Source organism: Argopecten irradians, chromosome 2, assembly GCF_041381155.1.
Source record: "Argopecten irradians isolate NY chromosome 2, Ai_NY, whole genome shotgun sequence".
In the NCBI taxonomy this organism is placed as follows: Eukaryota; Metazoa; Mollusca; class Bivalvia; order Pectinida; family Pectinidae; genus Argopecten; species Argopecten irradians.
Window position 1 is genome coordinate 37,231,634 of NC_091135.1, and position 23,354 is coordinate 37,254,987.

The 23,354-nt window shown below is 36.0% G+C and overlaps 1 protein-coding gene across 2 annotated transcripts; it reads left to right on the forward strand.

Moving 5' to 3' along the window:
• Nucleotides 1-921: 921 nt before the first annotated feature.
• LOC138315364 (uncharacterized protein C20orf96-like) lies at nucleotides 922-21,277 on the forward strand. Of its 2 annotated transcripts, XM_069256333.1 has the most exons (13): nucleotides 922-1,058; nucleotides 4,725-5,001; nucleotides 5,827-5,993; nucleotides 6,365-6,423; nucleotides 6,675-6,774; nucleotides 8,031-8,130; nucleotides 10,561-10,640; nucleotides 11,607-11,684; nucleotides 12,170-12,271; nucleotides 13,554-13,607; nucleotides 18,707-18,772; nucleotides 19,546-19,688; nucleotides 20,142-21,277. In XM_069256333.1, the coding sequence occupies exons 2-13, from the start codon at nucleotides 4,833-4,835 to the stop codon at nucleotides 20,200-20,202; spliced, it is 1,179 nt and encodes a 392-aa protein (XP_069112434.1). In that variant the 5' UTR covers nucleotides 922-1,058; nucleotides 4,725-4,832; the 3' UTR covers nucleotides 20,203-21,277. The 2 variants fall into 2 exon arrangements, with proteins under 2 accessions (XP_069112434.1, XP_069112435.1); XM_069256334.1 differs by lacking the exon at nucleotides 13,554-13,607.
• Nucleotides 21,278-23,354: the final 2,077 nt, after the last annotated feature.

The following is a 23,354-nucleotide window of genomic DNA, read 5'->3' on the forward strand; positions in this document are numbered from 1 at the left end:
TATAACTTGGCCTGTTAATTCAAACAACCGGTTATGTAAGAGAGAAGGATTTTCAAAAAAAATGTTTCTTTATGATATATGTGACAAAATACTTTTAGATTTCTAAAGAACACAAGTTCACCGGATGAACTGGTTTTACAACGGAAATAGGTATGTTACATCAGTCATATCCCTGTGCAGGACATCGAAAATAGTTTTTTTATTGTTTTTTTTTACGTCCATTTTATTTTAAAAAAGCGGGATTCTTAGATGGCGCGGTGGTTCAATGTTCAAGTTATTTTTATACACACCGATTTGATTTGCGGACAAGGAATCCGCGTGGAATAGTTGTCGGGTGCTGATAGTAGGGCGGTGATGTTTCTTCGGGCACTCCAGTTTCCCTCCATCTTCTGAACCTGACACCACTTTTGATGGTCATTACTATGTAGCAGGGAACAAAATAAACATTGTCAATTGTATTATATACTATCTAAAATCCCCTGTTCAGAAATATATATAATTTAATATGTTTCTGCTCTGTTGAACACTTTTGAAATGCAACATTTGATCCACTATTATATACATTAATTGTAACACATGGGTCCCATGGGACCTTTTATTGTTTTTTTAACAATATCAAAACAAGCTATCTCTTATAATTATACTTAAGGCACATGTGATTTGTCAAGATTATTCGTACGAAAAAATCAATGTCAGCTGTAATAGGTCTTTTTTATTTTATTACCTTTGCTGTATTATTTTTAATTTAATTAACTGTGACCTCTAAAACGTCTGAAAATGTTTTCTCTTTTGATTCTATCATACTAACAACTAATCGAAAAATCTATCTAAAATATTCATTATTCATTGATTTACGTATATATTTCAGCCCGCTTTTCTTGCGACTAGAAATATATCAAGAGTTACTTCCCTTCTCACCACTCTCCTTTATAGCTATGGAAACTGTTTACAAATGGCGGCTGCCAGTGAGATTATGATCCTGTCAGGCGAAACAGCATACACATAAACCTAGCTGTTCAAGTTGTTTATATCCGATCACAAACAATGTAATTGTAAAGGTAATTGATATTGTTCTTGCAAATGTTTCTATTTTTATAATATTCTCGTAATTTCGACAGATTTTGCGTAACTGTAAGCCTGTTCAAGCGCGAATATATTGATTTCCGAAATTGGAAAAATGCACTGCAGTGTATCCGAAGAGTACCATTTGTTGAATTATTGGTAATACTTGATCACTTAATTTGATTTATTGACATAGAAAACAAAGTTAAAATCTATGCAATTTTTGGCGATATAGTTAGAATAACTTCCTGGTAAACAACAGCTGCGATGACGTAGCTCTGAACGACGGACGGAAGATTTCTGACAGATGGTCGTCGTCAGAGCTACGATTCCGTCCCATTGCCCGTAGTGTTGCAAAACATCCAGCGGTGAAAATGTTGCATTTCATGTGTGTCATGTAATTTTTTAATTAAATTCGACAATATCAAACATTTTTAACATAAAATGATTATTTATTTACCCATCTCCATGTCTAAATTATGTTTTGAAGCACTTTGGAATGGCTCACATCTCCGACACGGCTCACTTGGCCGCCATGATGCTTCTCTGTGGTAGTCGGCGTGGTAGTTGGTGGTCTCGTAGATATAGTTGGTGGTGCTGGCGTTGTGGTCTTCGGTGGTGGGGCCGTGGTAGTTGGTGGTCTCGTAGAGGTAGTTGGTGGTGCTGGCGTTGTGGTCTTCGGTGGTGGGGCCGTGGTAGTTGGTGGTCTCGTAGAGGTAGTTGGTGGTGCTGGCGTTGTGGTCTTCGGTGGTGGGGCCGTGGTAGTTGGTGGTGCTGGCGTTGTGGTCTTCGGTGGTGGGGCCGTGGTAGTTGGTGGTGCTGGCGTTGTGGTCTTCGGTGGTGGCGTGGTAGTCGGTAACTCTGGCCATGAGTCGGGATCGTCGGTAGGAAGGAACGATGTTACACTAGTAGTAGGCGATAAATCGGTCTCCGGGGTTGAGATAAGTACCTCAACGTAAGTCAGTGGTGCTGGTGTGGTGGTCTGTGGTGGGGGCTGTCGTGGTAGTCGGTAGTGGGGCTGGCGTGGTGGTCTGTAGTGGGGCTGGCGTTGTGGTCGGTAGTGGGGCTGGCGTGGTGGTTGGTGGTTGGGCTGGTGTGGTGGTCGGTGGTGGTGGTGGTGGTGGCGTAGTCGAACGTAGAGAGGATACAGTTGTGAGAATGTCGTTCATCACCCTATCTGTCCCCTTAAAACTCAGGTGGAGCCCGTCGCGACTGAGGAGAATATCCTGGTCCTGATGTCTGGCGAATGATGGGTGGGGTATGTAGCTAAGCCGGGGGTGAGTGTCTGCAATCTTCCGGAGGGCGATGTTGATGTCTATTGCCTTGTCATTCACGGTCTTGATGAATCTCGGTCTGGGGGTGGCGTCGTCGAACCTGGAATCAATCCTTGGAAGGATACCAGAAATTGCGATCTGCGTGCGTGCCGACACTGACCAGATCTGATCACACAGTCGCTGGAACCGTTTGAGTACCACTGAAACGGAATCTCTACCGAGGTTGTTCGCGCCACAATGTATAACACAAATGTCATACTTGGGCACCAACTCCTCGATTTCAACCCACATCTCCTCAATACGGTAACCGCTCCTGGAGACAACAAAAATGTCGTCGCTAGGGCGCAAGTACTTGTGAAAGTACTTTGCCTGGGAATGTCCAACAACGAGAGCTGAAGACATGGTGCGTAAGGTCAAAAGCGTAATTTTCGAGGTTTGATATCAATCAGATTCAATATCAGAATCAGTGGCAGAGTCTGGAAAACACACTCAATATATAGCCGATTGTATAATTGGAACGATTTCATTGGCTGCTCGGATTCATTAATTATTTAATTATTTGATAACTTATCGAGGGATTAATTATAATTATTTGATAAGTTATCGTGGGATTAATTATAATTATTTGATAAGTTATCGTGGGATTATCATTTGTGCTTACCGGTAATTAGCAGGATGCTCCATTAAAATGAATAGAAATAAAACGAGCGTGAACAGGTGTTCACTAAATACTCGGGTTAGAGACGCTGCGGTTGCTTGGATGATGTTTGGATAATGTCTTATATTCGCTAATCGCACAATTGATCGGCTAATTATAGTCTTTGATAATAGTGTTCATCTTTTATCACTTAATTCAGGTAAACTCAGCTTCTGCTAATTATTGTTACAAATAAATAAGCAACATTATATTGAAATTACAAATAAACAACATCATGAATAACTGATGTTTATTTCATACACGGATAAAGTTAATTATCTAATTAATTTTCATTTGTATTTCGTTAAGTTTTGTACTTAATGTCATTCAATTAAAATTCAAATATTAATATAACATATTAACTGCTATTATATTAATTACATTAATCACTATTGTAATAATAACGTGTGCATTTTACATGTACAGTTATTAAGCTCGGGATCGGGGAGTTGTCTGCCCTTAGCTCGGGCTCGGCTCGGGTAAACAATGAGATCGGCGAGACAGGTACTTGTCATCGAGGTTACCAAAAAAGCAGAATTCGTTATGAAATAATTGGATATTTATGTTGAAAGTTATATCTTTATGATCAGCTAGGTTTACTTGTTGTTTGGATGAAAACAATTCTTGTCAAAAAAGCATATTATTTTAATAATTTGGAAAAATCGTAAAATGTCACGCTCCATTGCGGGCTACATGGTTTAGCCCCCAGAAAATTGATAAATGTCGATTTATGAAATTCACATTAATTTTATGAAATGTGAATTATATGTATCGATAACAAATAACTCAAAGATTCTTTGTGTCAAAAATTGTTTTAATACGTGCTATTTTGGAGGAGAAAAACGAAAATAACCAAAGCTCGGGCTCGGGTTCAAAAGCTCGGGCTCGGGGCGGGCTACATGGTTTAGCCCCCACCTTCTCGTTAGAAAGTCTCGCGCTCCAAATATGGCACCTAGTACCATATATGGAATGACCTACAAATTTTCACTACAAAAGAAATATAATGTTACAAAGTTTTTAACATGAACTTTAAAAATTCTTTTTTGCTTAATTCTTAATAATACTTCCATTGGTTAAGTTTCACCATGTTTATTCTTAGTTTGTTGGCTTTTTAAAACTTTTAAACATACTTTACCTGTTGAGTGTTTCATTTCGTCACGGTTTCCGGTAAATCAAACATGGCGGCGTATTTGAACAGAATTATACATGTGTTGTGTTTGCCTTGGATTTTACCACTTATAGTTGATAAAAGATTATAATCGAAAGGTTTGTGAATTAAATATTGATCATAGTTGTCAGAACAATACAGTTACATAAGGATAATACCCGAAAAATATATTTTTATCAGTCTCAAAGTGCCCGATGTGGATCACATCGGGGCTTGCAACACTAGCGGCAACGGGGTGGAATTCATACCCTGCCGGGAACAGAGTGGAGGCAGGGTATGATTATTCGAATAACTTCCTGGTAAACAACAGCTACTGTTATCATAAGATTCCTACAATATTCAGACACTCCTTGTCTGGTAACATATGATTCAATCTATCTCACTGCCTATTGAGAGGTACAGGAATACATTCAATGTATGTATTGTTTACATTATTATTCGTGTATATTTGTGTTCATCATTTATTGTCATGCATGCATGATTGCATACTATACAATTTATTTTATTCTATTCTAAAATCTAGGTTTTATTAGGAAAGAATCCAGCAGGCTCTGGAAATTTAAGCACGAACTGTGCCATTCATCTTAACAGCACATGGTTTTCTGAAGATATTTTAATATAAAAAGACAAAATGGCAGCTGACTGGGGTAAAAAGGCTGCTAGTAAAATTGACAAGACTCAGTTCAGTAAAGATGAACTACTAAAATCCTTGGGAAATCAGTTTAATGTGGACTTTACCGACTATGATCAGTGGACTAGAAAGAACAAACCTGTAACTCGCCCTCCACCACCTCCAAAAGGTGAGTTATTTCTTTTTTGTTCTATCTGTTCAAATCAAGTGGTATGTTACATCAAAAATTAACAAATTGTTTAATTGTTCTATTTGTACAGTAAACACATGTTTATAAAGATGATAAATAATATATGTGCAGAGCTTTTTCTCACTGCTTTGGGCCTGTGACTGTGGCTTTGAATTTGGGAAAATGTGCTAAAAAAGCAAGAGTTAGGAAAAATTATAATAAAGTATGAAATACAGCATAACAAGTAAGATTTTTTATTTCCAGTGTAGTTTATGCATTTTCTGAAGCCTATTTACAAATATTCAAAGCCATAACCAAACCAAGTTCATTCAATATTTTTGGATAGTTTTCAAGAAATTTTGATTTTGTGAAATTTAAGGCTTGAATTGGGATAAATGTAGAGGCTTTGCCATGGGGAATGGGATCAAATATCGGTCCCAAATTATGCTGAAAAAAGCCCTGATTTGTGATCCTCATTCCTTAGTCATAAATACTCTTAGCATTTTGAAAGAACCAGAAGTTTTATGATTAGGTAGATTCAACACTGTTTGGCCAGTGTTTTAGTGATCTCAATGAAAAAAAACCACATAAATAATAAAGAGAGTGAAAAGAACTCATAAAAAATAAAGAGATCCATGTACATTCACACACCAGTAATTTTCTACTTCATAAAGCTATGAATGACTTTTTTTATGGAATCAAAGTTGAAACTATATAAATATTTTCAAATTATAAAACCAAATGTTGAAAAAGACTTTTGTGTTACTGATATACATTTTGTAGCTATGTGTCAATTTTGTGATCTTGAACTTTATTATACTACAGGGAGCAAATCTGTGACTATCCGGCGCACTGCAAAGTCAGCTGATAGCTGTCAGCATGGGACAGGACCAGGTCGGGGACCACATATGCCCACACTGAAGGAGAAAAAACAGGCGGCGCAGAAAAAGTCTCAGGACAAAGAGCGAGTGGAAAGAGTTAAAATCATTGAGGTAATTGAATAAATGAAGTACTATCAACCAGTAGATTGAATATATTTTACCGCTTACTGACCTACTACCATATCAATGCTTTTCAAGATGGCATCATTATCTGTCCAGAAGTTTTTAGATGTACATGTACAATATTGTACTTATATACCTGTGGATTTCCAAAAAGGGAAATACATGTACTTACCAGTACATGCTTTAGGCTGGTGATAGTTTTGTTTAACTTTTAATTTATATATGTATTAATAAAACATTTGAGTGAACTTTAGATGAAAGAAATGAACAGTTCTCCTGTGTGAAATTTTATTCATCATTTATTTGAAGAAGTATACATGTGTGTTTATTGTTTAATCAAACAAAATATTTGTATACAGCTGAGGATAAGAACAAGAAAGAAGACACTGGACGAATACCAAAAGAGATATCATGAATTGTATCCTTTTCTGTTTTCTTCATGTAGGTTTTTGTGTAAATATCATAAAGATATGCATTGTTGGTGTAATAAAACATATATAACAGTTAAAAGAATATATTGTCATTGGAAATTGCATTAAAATTTTCTTAGATTTAAAGATCTGCTGTCATTTTCAAAAATAGCATAATTTGCAAAAGTAACATATTAAGTAAATAGCATACATGTAATTATCTATCCATGGAATTTAAAGTTCTTTAACAAGCTTTTAGACTTGAAGAGAATATAAAGCTAAAAACAGAGATAGATGATGATGAAATGCACACAATGGACCATGTGAAAGGCTTGCTGCGGCGGTATGAAAAATATAGAGTAAGTTAACAAAATTATTGGGAACATTCATGGATATTAAAGTGAATAGTCGGGCAAAGGAAACCAGTCTAAATGCGGTCTTTGGCCTTCCAAAAGTTATTGCATACCATAATGATAGTCAAATTTTGCTTACGGTGTCCAGTTTTGACCAATGAAGTTATGGGGAAGCCCCGTGTAAATTTAGCACAGTTCTAAATATAAATTCGCCTAACTCTTTGAAAACGAGGCTGCGTGGAAATGTCATTAAGAGTGAACTGCACTGATAGCCGGTCGGGAAGACGTATTAGGATTCCAGTAATATATATTAATTTCTTCGTATACGGAGCAATTTTGATGGGAGATTTAATTTTTCTATTTCATAAGAAATTATACTGGATATATTAACACCATTTTCACCGACTTTAGCCTTTGTTTGTCCGACTATTCGCTTTAAAATATTCCAGTGGAATATTTACAGTATCATTCTGTCAGTTTACAGGAACTTAATGTTCATAAATCAAGATGAGTGACAATAGACTTATTATTATATTATATTCAGTAATGTACTTGTAATCCCTAGACTGGACACCAGACCCTAAGTTGTTGATAAGACTTTCTCAGCAGAGTTCTTTATTAGATTATCTCCCCCTAGTTTTAAATTTTTAGACATGTAGTAGGGACAAAATTAATCAAGCCAAATAATAGTGATGTTTTAATAATCTAGAGACTGGTAGTCAGTCTATTGTAATCCCCTATATTTCTTTTCTGTAAGCCTTGCCTTTTCCTGTAGGCCTTGCATTTTCCTGTGCCTTGCCTTTTCCTGTAGGCCTTGCCTTTCCTGTAGGCCTTGCCTTCTCCTGTAGGCCTTGCCTTTTCCTGTAGGCCTAGCCTTTTTCTGTAGGCCTTGCCTTCTCCTGTAGGCCTTGCCTTTTCCTGTAGGCCTTGCCTTTTCCTGTAGGCCTTGCCTTTTCCTGTGGGCCTTGCCTTTTCCTGTAGGCCTTGCCTTCTCCTGTAGGCCATGCGTTTTCCTGGGCCTTGCCTTTTCCTGTAGGCCTTACCTTTTCCTGGGCCTTGCCTTTTCCTGTAGGCCTTACCTTTTCCTGTAGGCCTTGCCTTTTCCTGTAGGCCTTGCCTTTTTCTGTAGGCCTTGCCCGAGCATTGAACTATGTACTATAAGTGTTAGATTGTTTGTAGTTTAAGCTGAATCAAAAGATGGTACACATACTAAAAACCAAAACATCATCTTGTTTTTTCTGCATCTACTGTTTTGGTTTTAGGGAGGTATAACAACAATAAACACAAATTTTGGAACAGAGTTTGAAAATGCACAAAGTGAGCTAGATGCCACAACTGCATGGACGACAAGCAAGCTGGGAGGTGAGGCACGTTTTAGTTACTCCTTCCGTTTATACAAACCCTTTAAAAAAATGTTTCAGAAAACTGAAATTTCTTTCTAACTCTTTCAATTGTACATTTGAGAAGAAAAAAAAAAACAAGAAAAAATAGCAATTTCCAAAACTGCCTAAGCCTGAAACAAAATATTCATCGATGTGGCATATCATATTTGTTTTTATTTTTTACACAAATCACCATTACCAAATTATCTGTAACTTTTTTGTTTTCTTCCCGAAGGGTCAGGATGACCTATTGTCATCATGCACCGTCCGTCGTCGTGCGCCGTGCGCCGTGCGCCGTGCGCCGTGCGCCGTGCGCCGTGCGTAAACTTTTTATTCAAACGACTTCTTCTCAAGAACCAGAAGGCCCAGGGTACTCATATTTGGCGTGTAGGTTGCTGGGATGGAGGGCTACCAAGTTTGTTCAAATGAATGACCTTGACCTTCATTCAAGGTCACAGGGGTCAAAAAAGCTAAAAATTTTTAAACAACTTCTTCTCAAGAACCAGAAGGCCCAGGGTACTGATATTTGCCCTGTAGGATGCTGGGATGAAGGGCTACCAAGTTTGTTCGAATAAATGACCTTGACCTTCATTCAAGGTCACGAGGGTCAAATAGGCTAAAATCCTTTAAACAACTTCTTGTGAATAACTAAGAGGCCTAGAGACCTGATATTAGGCCTGTGGCTTGCTGGGATGAAGGGCTACCAAGTTTGTTCAAATAAATGACCTTGACCTTCATTCAAGGTCACGAGGGTCAAATAGGCTAAAATCTTTAAACAACTTCTTCTCAAGAACCAGAAGGCCCAGGGTACTGATATTTGCCCTGTAGGATGCTGGGATGAAGGGCTACCAAGTTTGTTCAAATAAATGACCTTGACCTTCATTCAAGGTCACAGGGGTCAAATAGGCTAAAATCCTTTAAATAACTTCTTGTGAATAACTAAGAGGCCTAGAGACCTGATATTAGGCCTGTGGCATGCTGGGATGAAGGGCTACTAAGTTTGTTCAAATAAATGACCTTGACCTTCATTCAAGGTCTCGAGGGTCAAATAGGCTAAAATTTTTAAACAACTTCTTCTCAAGAACCAGAAGGCCCAGTGTACTGATATTGGGCCTGTGACATGCTTGGATGAAGGGCTACCAAGTTTGCTCAAATGAATGACAATGACCTTCAATCAAGGTCACAGGGGTCAAAAAGGCTAAAATCTTTAAACAACTTCTTCTCAAGAACCAGAAGGCCCAGGGTACTGATATTTGCCCTGTAGGATGCTGGGATGAAGGGCTACCAAGTTTGTTCAAATAAATGACCTTGACCTTCATTCAAGGTCACACTGGTCAAATAGGCTAAAATCCTTTAAATAACTTCTTGTGAATAACTAAGAGGCCTAGAGACCTGATATTAGGCCTGTGGCATGCTGGGATGAAGGGCTACCAAGTTTGTTCAAATAAATGACCTTGACCTTCATTCAAGGTCACGAGGGTCAAATAGGCTAAAATCTTTAAACAACTTCTTCTCAAGAACCAGAAGGCCCAGGGTACTGATATTTGCCCTGTAGGATGCTGGGATGAAGGGCTACCAAGTTTGTTCAAATAAATGACCTTGACCTTCATTCAAGGTCACGAGGGTCAAAAAGGCTAAAATCTTTAAACAACTTCTTCTCAAGAACCAGAAGGCCCAGGGTACTGATATTTGCCCTGTAGGATGCTGGGATGAAGGGCTACCAAGTTTGTTCAAATAAATGACCTTGACCTTCATTCAAGGTCACGAGGGTCAAATAGGCTAAAATCTTTAAACGACTTCTTCTCAAGAACCAGAAGGCCCAGGGTACTGATATTGGGACTGTGACATGCTTGGATGAAGGGCTACCAAGTTTGTTCGAATAAATGACCTTGACCTCCATTCAAGGTCACAGGGGTCAAATAGGCTAAAATTCTTTAAACAACTTCTTGTGAATAACTAAGAGGCCTAGAGACCTGATATTAGGCCTGTGGCATGCTGGGATGAAGGGCTACCAAGTTTGTTCAAATAAATGACCTTGACCTTCATTCAAGGTCACGAGGGTCAAATAGGCTAAAATCTTTAAATGAATTCTTCTTAAGAACCAGAAGGCCCAGGGTACTGATATTGGGCATGTAGCATGCTGGGATGAAGGACTACCAAGTTTGTTCAAATAAATTACCTTGACCTTCAATCAAGGTCACAGTGGTCAAATAGGCTAAAATCTTTAAACGATTATGTTGTATTGTACTAATAGTCAGATGACCGTTAAGGCCCATGGGCCTCTTGTTTGTTTTCTTCATATATTTTTGAAATTTTAGAAATTAAGGAAAAAACACTAAGGACTATGCAGCATGCAACTTTAAATGAATATACAAATTACTATATACCTTATTGTCATCTTGCTTTTTAGCTTTAGAAAAACAGGTGTCGGGATTAGACGAACACTTAAAACAGAAACAGGAAGAGCTGCACATCCTAATGAACTATAAGGTATGTAACACATAAGGGTGCTTTTTCAGAGAGGTGCGGAATCGGGGAGGGGAGGGCGGTTACAGTGGTTTGTGTAATTCAGTAAAAAGTTATGGTCCAAATATTTTTACAATTATAATGGGTTCACTAAAAATATATTCTGTTTTCTAAGCTTGTCTGTGCTGCAGTAATTTTAACAGGCACATTAAGTACAATGAAACATATTGAAACTTTTAACAACTTTACAGTTTGATAGAAATATGCTTATTACATATAAAAGTGCAATTTTAAACATATGTATATCATTTCCAACTGAGCACAGCTATAGGTAAACATGCCTTAAATGAAGCATGCATGTTTAATGCAAATTTGGTGTGACAGTGACGTACTAGACTATGATATATTGGCCAGCTTTACAGCTATTAATGTCACCTGCTTCAAGTTCACTATAAATTGCACAGTCACTGTGTTCATTTTCCATATGGTTAAACACCATACAGGTTAATGGCAAATCCATACAAAAATTCAGAATTAAACTGTAAAACAATAATAAATATATTAATCAAATATATATATATGGGATATTAAATGATTGTTCATTTCATATGAGATTTTATGAAATGAGTCTAAAGAAGTTTTTTAAAAAATTTTGTGCCTTGGTAAGCAAAAATTAAAACTTTGAGACGAGTTTCATCAAATCTGATGTGAAGTTAATACAAGTTTAAGATACTTTTTATCACAAAACTACATCAACCAACATTTTGAAGAATTTCAACATCAGAATGTGTTGTAATAATCCTGCCAAGGCCACTGTTTTGTCACAACATCCTCCAATCCTGATGTAATGTCATTGTTAACTGATGTCAATTAAGTTAAATAACACTACAAGGAATTTATATCATAGCAAGTTTGTGTTTGTGTTTTTGACAATATCTTTCTGTTTTTACTAATGTTTTTAATAAATGATTTTTGTTTTGTTTTATGCAGGATAAAGAATACCCTGTGAAAGCTATGAAGATAGCAACCTTACAAAAGGACATACAAAATTTACAGATTTCTTGTCAGGTATTTATAGAATTTCAACATTGAATAAAGACAGATTACAAAATTCCACCATTTCAAATTCAATGCAGATGATTATGAAGTATCATGATTTCTTAGCACCTTTTCATGTCTGTTAGCTTTATTGAAAGCATTCTGATATAATAAGATATTTTATATTGAGAAGATTTCATGTCTTGAAGTTATAATCTTGTGTATGAAACTAGATAAAACTTTCTAAAGGTTATCATTGATTCTGATCTATCAACGTTATGTTTAAAGAGAATGATATGTAGGCTTAGCCTGTTTTTCGATTCTATTGACAGTACCTCCTTTTGTCAATATAATGTGTGATTCAAAGTTACATTGTACTTTCCTGTGTTTCACTCAGTCAGTACTGAGGGAGTGACACAAAGGGAAATAACTCTGATAAATCAGGTTAACAGTAATTTTAATCTTTGTGTCCTGGTGTAAGGGATTTGTTATATTTTATGGTCATGTACTTTCAGGAAGATCAAGAGGACTTAGAGCATATAATCTATACCGAGCTTTCAAAGTATGAAAAAGAAAGAACGAAAAATATAAGTGAGACAACAAAAGAAATGACAGAAGTAAGTATATAATCATTAAAATGAAGTTTTGTCAACTTACAAAGGTGACACTTATGAAAGTATTTTGTAATGCTGTGGGGAACAACTATTAATTGATAACGAGTAATTAGAAGGCCTGAGAAATCATATTACTTTTGTAGCGCCTGCAAAAAAACGGTAACATGTACAACTGTAGGTATCACTATTTTGGTGTTTATATTACATTTGTAATTTATTATTATTCAACTAAATAAGAATTTAAAGTTCTACAAATTTGCATCATAGATTCTATTTAGTTTCAAAATAATATTTTACCAGTACTGTATAATATCTACTCTGTAGTTGATTTTCTATAGATGAAAGCTCTCTCCCTCAAACACTAAACAAGTTTCAAACTTCATCTTTAGATACATGTAGTTAAAAATCTCCTAAGTCTAAGATATTTTATATAACATCACAAGGGTGTACAATTATATACGGTAAACCTCCGGTTAATTCGAACCATGTGATAGTTCGAACACAGATATTTTCTGTGAAAAACAATAATTTTTTAGCTAGTGATAATTCGAACACTGACTTTTTTATCTCAATTTCGGATAGTCTGAAAACAGCGGATTTACCATGTAAATATTGAAAATATACACACTGTAGTTAATATTGAAATCAATTCACACATATATCTACTTATCTTATGGGAACCAGAATAGTATTCAAAGCAGAAACAAAATACTAAGATAAAAGATCTACATCTAATACTTTAAAGAAGACAATTCAAAGGGTCAAATTGCAACAAACATTTGCTAGTTTGATATTATATTGTAAATCAGGTCTATTTATGTGTTCCATTGTCTACTACCTCCAAATTTAGACATATCATTATCAGAGTAAGGAAGAATTGCTACATTAAAGCACACGGAAGCTGTAATGATTGTTTAGCTGGAGATTCGGATAATGAAAAACAGAATTCAGATATTTAATGCTATTAAACAAAATCTATCTTGACAGCTTATAATTACACATCCATGTGAATTTTTTTCTGAATTTACCTCCAAAACATTCTTATTTTTCTTTTTAAATGGCTCTCTGTAAGTAATTATGCAAACCTAATTTTTCTTGTGTCTTTATATGGTCATCGCCGGAGATCATCGGTTGATTGCGCTACGCTACGCTAGCATAGTGCTATCAACCATGGGTCTGTGATGATGTGATGTGGTGTACGTTAAGTACTCACCTGACCTGATGTAACAGTTGTACCTCAGTGTATTATGTAGGGAGGATATATATTATAATGTTTCCTCCCCAGTCTGGCTTTGTCAGATTGTCTCCTACATCTCCAGCGGACCGCAAAATCCATCAGGTACGGTCATAATACAACGCTTAAACATTATCATTTAATGCTTTATTATGTAGAAGAGGAGTTTTAAAGGTCATATATCAAAACAAACTTTTTACTAAGATTGTCTTTATTCAACCTTCCTTGCTTTCTGATTATATCCTTTCTGTCAGTCCCAGTAGTATAATATGGTTTCTAAAAGATTCCCTAGTGGTTAGGGTAGGTGGTGTATGGTATTTTTATTAGAATTTTAATTGGTCCAGGAGACTATTAATTTTGTTTTATTTTGCCCTATTAGACAACATTTAGAAATTTTAGATGATTATATATTTAAACGGAAATGTGATGTTGCTCTTTTCTAGGTTGTGATCTTGTTGTAAACCTGTCGCACGTTCCCCTCCCCACACACTTTAGATTTTTAGATTAACTTTACAATTTCTCTTATGGTTTTTTGAAAGATTTTTTTTTCATATTTTATTATTTTGTCGATGTCAGTCATTAATTTGACTGTTAATACACTAGAAGGCAAAATGATTAATGGTGTTTTTTAAAGATGTTGCAGCTCCGATGAATGGGGATTTTTATGTATTAAAAACAGAAGCAATATTAGTATTTTATTCAGCAACAAACGTTACTTACTTTACACTATTACCATTATTGACAAGTTTGAGCTTCTTATTTTACTGTAAAATAATTAATTGCATCCCCCCCCCCCCCCAAAAAAAAATGACACTATGCCCTATATATGACAACTAAAGGAAGGCAAATTATCTTTACATGTGTGTGTTTTTGTGTTAATTAGGCATATGCACAATTAAACATCAATTATTGTCCAAATGATAAATATCTTTTGGAGGTGCAGCATCTTTAAACATTATGTAAAACTATGATCTAAGATTTCCCAATATTTCACAACTTCAGCAGAACACTATAGCCATATCTAAACAAGATCATAATTGTTAAGTGCTTCTTACACAAAGATAAAAGTTTTGGGCCTCTTGCCTTTTTAAACACTTTATTAGCCCTTGTTTTTGAGGCCAACATATGGCTGTTGCTAGATTATTGCCAAATGTTTTGATTTTTTCTCTGGTACTCCTATTTTCTCATTTCCCATCACAAAAACCCAACACAGCATCCCGATACAAAATTCCTTACTATAAAATACTGTTTAAAGATAGATTCAGTACTGAAAAATACTGTTTTGATGATGCTATGGAGAATAGTATACTGACAAATACTGTTTTGATGATGCTATGGAGAATAGTATACTGACAAATACTGTTTTGATGATGCTATGGAGAATAGTATACTGACAAATACTGTTTTGATGATGCTATGGAGAATAGTATACTGACAAATACTGTGTTTTGATGATGCTATGGAGAATAGTATACTGACAAATACTGTTTTGATGATGCTATGGAGAATAGTATACTGACAAATACTGTTTTGATGATGCTATGGAGAATAGTATACTGACAAATACTGTGTTGATGATGCTATGGAGAATAGTATACTGACAAATACTGTTTTGATGATGCTATGGAGAATAGTATACTGACAAATACTGTGTTGATGATGCTATGGAGAATAGTATACTGACAAATACTGTTTTGATGATGCTATGGAGAATAGTATACTGACAAATACTGTTTTGATGATGCTATGGAGAATAGTATACTGACAAATACTGTTTTGATGATGCTATGGAGAATAGTATATACTGACAAATACTGTTTTGATGATGCTGCTATGGAGAATAGTATACTGATAAATACTGTGTTGATGATGCTATGGAGAATAGTATACTGACAAATACTGTTTGATGATGCTATGGAGAATAGTATACTGACAAATACTGTGTTGATGATGCTATGGAGAATAGTATACTGACAAATACTGTTTTGATGATGCTATGGAGAATAGTATACTGACAAATACTGTTTTGATGATGCTATGGAGAATAGTATACTGACAAATACTGTTTTGATGATGCTATGGAGAATAGTATACTGACAAATACTGTTTTGATGATGCTATGGAGAATAGTATACTGACAAATACTGTGTTGATGATGCTATGGAGAATAGTATACTGACAAATACTGTGTTGATGATGCTATGGAGAATAGTATACTGACAAATACTGTGTTGATGATGCTATGGAGAATAGTATACTGACAAATACTGTGTTGATGATGCTATGGAGAATAGTATACTGACAAATACGTGTGATGATGGAGAATAGTATACTGACAAAACTGTTTTGATGATGCTATGGAGAATAGTATACTGACAAATACTGTGTTGATGATGCTATGGAGAATAGTATACTGACAAATACTGTTTTGATGATGCTATGGAGAATAGTATACTGACAAATACTGTGTTGATGATGCTATGGAGAATAGTATACTGACAATACTGTTGTGATGCTATGGAGATAGTATACTGACAAATACTGTGTGATGATGCTATGGAGAATAGTATACTGACAAATACTGTGTTGATGATGCTATGGAGAATAGTATACTGACAAATACTGTTTTGATGATGCTATGGAGAATAGTATACTGACAAATACTCTTTTGATGATGCTATGGAATGGATAGTTTATAGAACCTTAAATCCTTTAATCTTCTGTCTACTGTTAAATAATATTAATGAATTTCTCTGTGATATAGATTTTCTAGATAACCTTCTGATTTTAACCTCAGTTATCTCAGAAAATTTAGAACATACCTTTGTAATCTTCTCTTTACATATAATTTAGTCTAATTAACTTTCTTAGATGTTGGGTTGAATTTTAGTTTAAAATATATTGAAATTTATTGTTTCCACTTCATACATTGGTATGTTTATTTGTTATTGGTCGAAGGGATTTTACCTGGTAAGTAGTATTATTCTGGTTTTGGACTTGGTTTTATGCTGCAATAATTAAGTCCATCTTTGAAGGCTGCAAATTTCTACGTTGTCATTTGAGTCAAAAGATATCAACTGAGAGTACAAAGTTATTGACTCCAAAGTGCTTGAGTACTTTCTATTAGCTCACCTGGCCAGAAGGTGAGCTTATGTCATGGCGCGGCGTCCGTCGTCCGTCCGTCCGTCGTCTGTCCGTCCGTCGTCTGTCCGTCCGTCCATCAACATTTCCTTTAAATCGCTACTAGTCATAGAGTTCTGCATGGATTGTAACCAAATTTGGCCACAAACATCCTTGGGGGAAGGGGGACAGAACTTGTTAAATTTTGGCTCTGACCCCCAGGGGTGTCATAGAGTTCTGCATGGAATGTAACCAAATTTGGCCAGAAATATCCTTGGGAGAATAAGAACTGATTTGTATAAATTTTGGCTCTGGTCCCCGGGGGCAGGAGAGGCGGGCCAATAGGGGAATAAGGTAAATCCTTAAATCGTACTTGTCATAGAGTTCTGCTGGATTGTAACCAAAGCCATAAACATCCTTGGGGGAAGGGGACAGAACATGTATAAACTTTGGCTCTGACCCTCAGGGCAGGAGGGGGGGCCAATAGGGAAATAGAGGTAAATTCTTAAATGCTACTTGTCCTAGAGTTCTGCATGGATTGTAACCAAATTTGGCCACAAACATCCTTGGGGGAAGGGGACAGAACGTGTATAAATTTTGGCTCTGACCCTCAGGGGGCAGGATTGGTGGGGGCCAATAGGGGAAATAGAGGTAAATCCTATAAATCGCCTCTTGTCCTAGAGTTTTGCTTGGATTGTGACCAAATTTGGCCATAAACATCCTTGGGGGAAGGGGAACAGAACTTGTATAAATTTTGGCTCTGACACCCCGGGGGGCAGGAGGGGCGGGGCCCAATATGTGAAATAGAGGTAAATTCTTTAAATCGCTACTAGTCATAGAGTTCTGCATGGCATGTAACCAAATATGGCCACAAACATCCTTTGTGGAAGGGGAACAGAATTTGTATAAATTTTGGCTCTGACACCCGGGGGCAGGACGGGTGGGGCCCAATAGGGGAAATAGAGGTAAATCCTATAAATCGCTACTTGTCCTAGAGTTCTGCATGGATTGTGACCAAATTTGGCCATAAACATCCTTGGGGGAAGGGGAACAGAACTTGTATAAATTTTGGCTCTGACCCCCAGGGGGCAGGAGGGGTGGGGCCCAAAAGGGGATTTAGAGGTTAATATTAAAATTCCTTCAGAAAAGAAACAATGAACCTGTATTCAGAACATTACTTGGCATTACAAACCAGGTGAGCGATACAGGCCCTCTGGGCCTCTTGTTTTGTTTAGTCAAAGCAAATTTCAGCTCCTTCAAATAAAAATTTATGCAAGAGTTATTCACTATCTTAGAATGAATCTTTATCAAGATTTGACATATCCTATTGAGAGGTTTTGATTCCTTGAGTATACAACATGGTCAGGTCCAATGAAGTCTGGAAGTTCTGTAAATCAGCCAAACACAAAGAATATTCTATTTTACTTTACTGCTTTAAATCGATTGATTTCCTAATCTGGACTTGTGTACAGAATAAATCTGGAAGTAAATGCTGATAAGTAGTTGTATATATCTTGTTGTCAATAAACATAAATATTATACACATATATTCATTCATCCACAAGGAGGTAGAGTACTGTATAACACTTGGATTAGACAACAGACTAGGCTCATACGATCCTTGCCATAACTGTTTATGTTAAAGAATTACCTTTTTAGCGTAATATATTTTCCACTGCACCATGCATTACACTTCACCTTACAATACATCAAGGGATGCCAGTCTGTCATTATATAAATAAAAGAGAACTGCCACCTCATTCATGAATATGTATTTTTTTTTAAATTTTAAAACAAGGTACAGCTTATGGAATTTTCATGTAAATTTGAATTTGGGAAGAAAGCAATCCCTATAAATATATATGGGAAGTTTGTGTGTACTTGTTACTTTGAAAAAATCATCATGTTTTAAACAGCTGGTTTCATGAATTATGCTTAAGTTTTAATTCCAGTTTTAAAATCTTGAGCAGTCAAATTAGTCAGCCCTAGTCAGCTGGGAATGTTTTGTATAGAACTAGTTATATGTTCACATAACATCTTTACCCTGGAGAAAATTTTATTTTTCCTTGTAAATTGTGTTTCAGACGGCAATATCTATGATGCACCCTAGTCTGAAGGACATGGCACTTCAAAACATGGTGATGAAAAAGGTATGTATGATAAACCATCATGGCTTTGATAGCTATTACCGCACTCTGTTGAAAGTCAGCCAAGCAAGCTCCCTTATACCCTTTCTGTTCCTGGTAGGCCAAAATAATGGACTGGTCTGTGCTGTTGAGGTTATTTATTTAAACTTAATATTAATTGCTCAGGATATCTTGTGATTACCATACTGTGGACAATGAAGATCATAAATAACTGAATGCCACCTTTGTTAAAAATAAAAATTAAAAAAGATGTGTTCAGATCTGCCATTGGCAATTACCCGGTAATGGTTACTTTTGTTTAAAGTGTAAACCCAATGGCAAGTCAGCAGTACCACTCAAATTGGCCATTGATAAAAATTGTTGCAGAAAAACTAAAGGTGTTAGTGATGCTGTAATAAACATAGCAGCACCAATTGAGTTGGACTGAAGTCATATATTTATGATAATAAAGATCTGCAAGTCTAGTACAGTCACATGATGTAATACATTGGATAGTATTTCATCTGAAAGTGGGTTCATTAAAATTGATTTATGATTGAATTTAGACTGATGTGAAACATTTTCATTCACATAATAAGTTTCTTAGTGAACTAAAGCAGCATAACAACAAAGCAAATATCGCATAGAAGTTTGAATTATGTCATGTTTTATCACACAAAACATTATTTTCTCTTGTGCTAAAACTGATACCAATTTTGTGATTGCTGCATTGGTCTTACATAGAACGTACCAACCTGTGTCGGTAATATAAATGTTTGTCTTTGTTATTGTTTCAGGAGATCGAGATGAACAAACAGGTTCAGGAGGACCTTCTTCATGATAACCAGTTACTGGAAGCTGAAGTAGAGCGACTTCTCAAAGATCCTAAAACCAACACCAGGCTACAAATGTTTCCAGAATTCTTCCCTACACGAGAAAAGTAAGAGAAAAACATGTTTACTTCACCAAGTTCCATTATCTGTGACCCTTATTTGATTGCACTACACTAGCTATGCTGTGACTGTGTGATAAGTGCAGATTAGAGTAATTAACCGTGGATCTCCAACAATGAATCAGTTCCTAGCTGTACCATAGCATTTAAATCATGGTGGAAAAAGAGGTAGTTAGCATTTGATATTTCATGCAAAAAGTTAAGGTCATTTTTACTATCTTTAACAAGAACAAATTTTAAAAATTCTTAAAAAAACTTGAACCGATATCCATGCATCGTCGGAAACCCACCAGTCACCGCTCTATTACAAACGATAAAGCAGTGACTCACAGGCTTCAGATGATGATATCCATGTACTGTACAGAATTGTTTCAGTAAATCAAACTACATGCGTATATTATGTATAATGAAATTAAAGAGAAAATGTTTATAATTTTATAGGTGTACTCCTGATATGGATGTGATCCTCGACATTCCAACACAAGAATGGCTACCTATATAGTCCATACCAAGTGCTGAGAACCCTTGTGCCTGTATTTGTCTGAAGATCTTTTACTGTTGAAGGATGGAAGTGCTCCTGATGCTCCAACTTTTGCAAATATGTCGCTGCCAATTAAGTAGTAAATTCCAGATGGACATGGGATACATATATAATATATTATATTATCAAAGACTTTCTACTGTGCTCTATAACTGTTTCTGGTGGTTGTGATACATTAGATTTTTACAATGTATATGATAAATGTTGACATAGAGTCTCAGACTTTTTAAACTGTCTGTGTTTTATGTATATTTTTGTTCTAAACTCAGGCAGTAAAGTTCACTTAAAAGATATCAAAGTGATATTTCTATCTATGAACAGAGGTCTGTAACTTTGTTTATAAGCTATATTTTATAACTACTTTATTGAATGTGGCTAAATATATCCCAAAGTATTCTTAATTAGCATCTATTATAGTTTGTCACAAAAAAGTTTTGTCTCTTTTGTAAACAAAAAAATAATGCAATATGTTAACGTTATGAAGAAAAAAATGCATTGAACCGCCCCCCTCCCCCCCAATTTGTTCTTCATATTGATTTTTTATATGAAATGTTGATATACAAGTAAAAACAATTTTTTTTCAAGTGTACGATAGTCAACTCAAACTGTATGGTTTGCTCTTAAAAAAGTTTCCAGTTCAAGTCAATCATTCTTCATGTTGATTTATTGAAAGTTCTTGTCTGAAAAAACTAAGATGGGATGAGTCATTTTGAAAAATACAGGGTCATGAAAAATAGGAAAAAGTACCATAACCAGTCTAATCATTATCAAATACTTTAGGTATGTCCATTAGTTAAGTAACTATGTGCTCGCCTAATAAGATGTCACTAACTGTCCAAATAGCTTTATATACCGGTATATATTACATAGAATTCAAGAGCTGATGATGTTAACATCTTTAGTGTAAAAAGATTTTATGACAAGTAATTATTATAAAGAACCTGGATTGTTCACATGTTAAATGTGTGGTTTATGAAGATTGAATGTGAGAGAAAGGAAATAAGTTAATATATTGAATAAATATGGTTGAATGTAACTGCTTGTTTCTTTTTCTGTATTTATAAATACTATATAATGCAATTTCATCAATTATCCAGGCAGCTATTGTACACCTACTTATTTTAGTTCAGTCACGTTTTTGTGCTATTCGGTAATTCAATACAGTGGCAGTGTATGAATAAGAGCTTCAAAGACAGCATGAAAAACATTAAAATACATTTACATTCTGAGTGTTTCGTCACTATATGAATCAACCAACTGACGAAAACAAACATTTGCCTATGAAAACACTATGAATACACTATGAATACAACGATTCTCGTGCATCGGTCAGCTGATTTCAAAATCAGAATCGCTCACCGGTCAGCTGATTTCAAAATCAGAATCGCTCACCAGCAATCTGTTAATCATGCATGGTTTGTACTTAACAAATAGAGTAAATAAGAATTTATATCATCCCTAAGCACATTAGAGGCCCCCTTACCTTGGTTATTAAAAAGAGGTCGTTTAAAATTTTTAGCCTATTTGACCCCTGTGACCTTAAATGAAGGTCAAGGTCATTCTTTTGAACAAACTTGGTAGTCCTTGATCCCAGCATGCCACAGGCCCAATATCAGGTCCCTATGCCTTTTGGTTTTTAAGAAGTCTTTTAAAGATTTTAGCCTATTTGACCCCTGTGACATTGAATGAAGGTCAAGGTCATTCATTTGAACAAGCTTTGTAGCCCTTCATTCCATCATGTTACAGGCCCAATATCATGTCTCTAGGCCTCTTGGTTATCAAGAAGAAGTTGTTTAAAGATTTAAGCCTATTTGACCCCTGTGACCTTGAGAAAAGGTCAAGGTCATTCATTTTAACAAACTTGGTAGCCCTCTATCCCAGTATGTCACAGGTCTAATATAAGGTCACGAGGCCTCTTGGTTATTAAGAAGAAGTCATCTAAATATTTTAGCCTATTTGACCCCTAAGACCTTGAATGAAAGTCAAGGTCATTCATCTTACAAACTTTGTAGTGCTTTATCCCAACATGTCACATGCCCAATATCAGGTCTCTAGACTGTTTGGGTAATAAGAAGAAGTTGTTTAAAGATTTTAGCCTATTTGACTCCTGTGACCTTGAATGAAGTTCAAGGACATTCATTTGAACAAACTTGGTAGCCTTTGATCCCAGCATGCCACAGGCCCAATATCGAGTCTCTAGGTCTCTTGGTTATTAAGAGGAAGTTGTTTAAAGATTTAAGCCTATTTGACCCCTGTGACCTTGAGAAAAGGTCAAGGTCATTCATTTTAACAAACTTGGTAGCCCTCTATCCCAGTATGTCACAGGCCTAATATAAGGTCACGAGGCCTCTTGGTTATTAAGAAGAAGTCATCTAAATATTTTAGCCTATTTGACCCCTGAGACCTTGAATGAAAGTCAAGGTCATTCATTTGAACAAACTTTGTAGCCCTTCATTCCACATGTTACATGCCCAATATCAGGTCTCTAGCCTCTTGGTTATAAGAAGAAGTTGTTTAAAGATTTAACCTATTTGACCCCTGTGACCTTGAATGAAGGTCAAGGTCATTCATTTTGAACAAACTTGGTAGCCCTTTATCCCAGCATGCCACATGCCCAATATCAGGTCTCTAGGCCCTTTTGGTTATGAAGAAGAAACCGTTTAAAGATTTTTAGACCCTTTTTGACCCCTAGGTGACCTTGAATGAAGTTCAAGGTCATTCATTTGAACAAACTTGTAGCGCTTCATCCCAACATGTCCCATGCCCAATATCAGGTCTCTAGCCTCTTGGTTATTAAGAAGAAGTTGTTCTTAACAAAAGATTTCAGACTTTATCCCAGCATGACCCCAATATCGAGTCTCCTAGGCTGTTTGGTTATGAAGAGGAAACCGTTTAAAGATTTTAGTCTATTTGACCGCTGTGACCTTGAATGAAGGTCATTCATTTGAACAACTTTGTAGCGCTTCATCCCAACATGTCATTCATATTAAGAACGTTTAAAGATTTAAAACTTGGTGACGAAGAAGTTCAAGGTTGTGACCTTGAATGAAGTTCAAGGTCATTCATTTGAACAAACTTGGTAGCCTTTGAATTTTAAGCATGCCACAGGCCTA

Bases quoted from the DNA above. Each gene is read 5' to 3' on its own strand.
- LOC138315364 (XM_069256333.1), top strand. From the start codon at position 4,833: ATGGCAGCTGACTGGGGTAAAAAGGCTGCTAGTAAAATTGACAAGACT. The intron at 6,775-8,030 runs GTAAGTTAACAA...TTTTGGTTTTAG, and splicing joins GGCGGTATGAAAAATATAGA to GGAGGTATAACAACAATAAA. The intron at 19,689-20,141 runs GTAAGAGAAAAA...ATAATTTTATAG, and splicing joins TTCTTCCCTACACGAGAAAA to GTGTACTCCTGATATGGATG.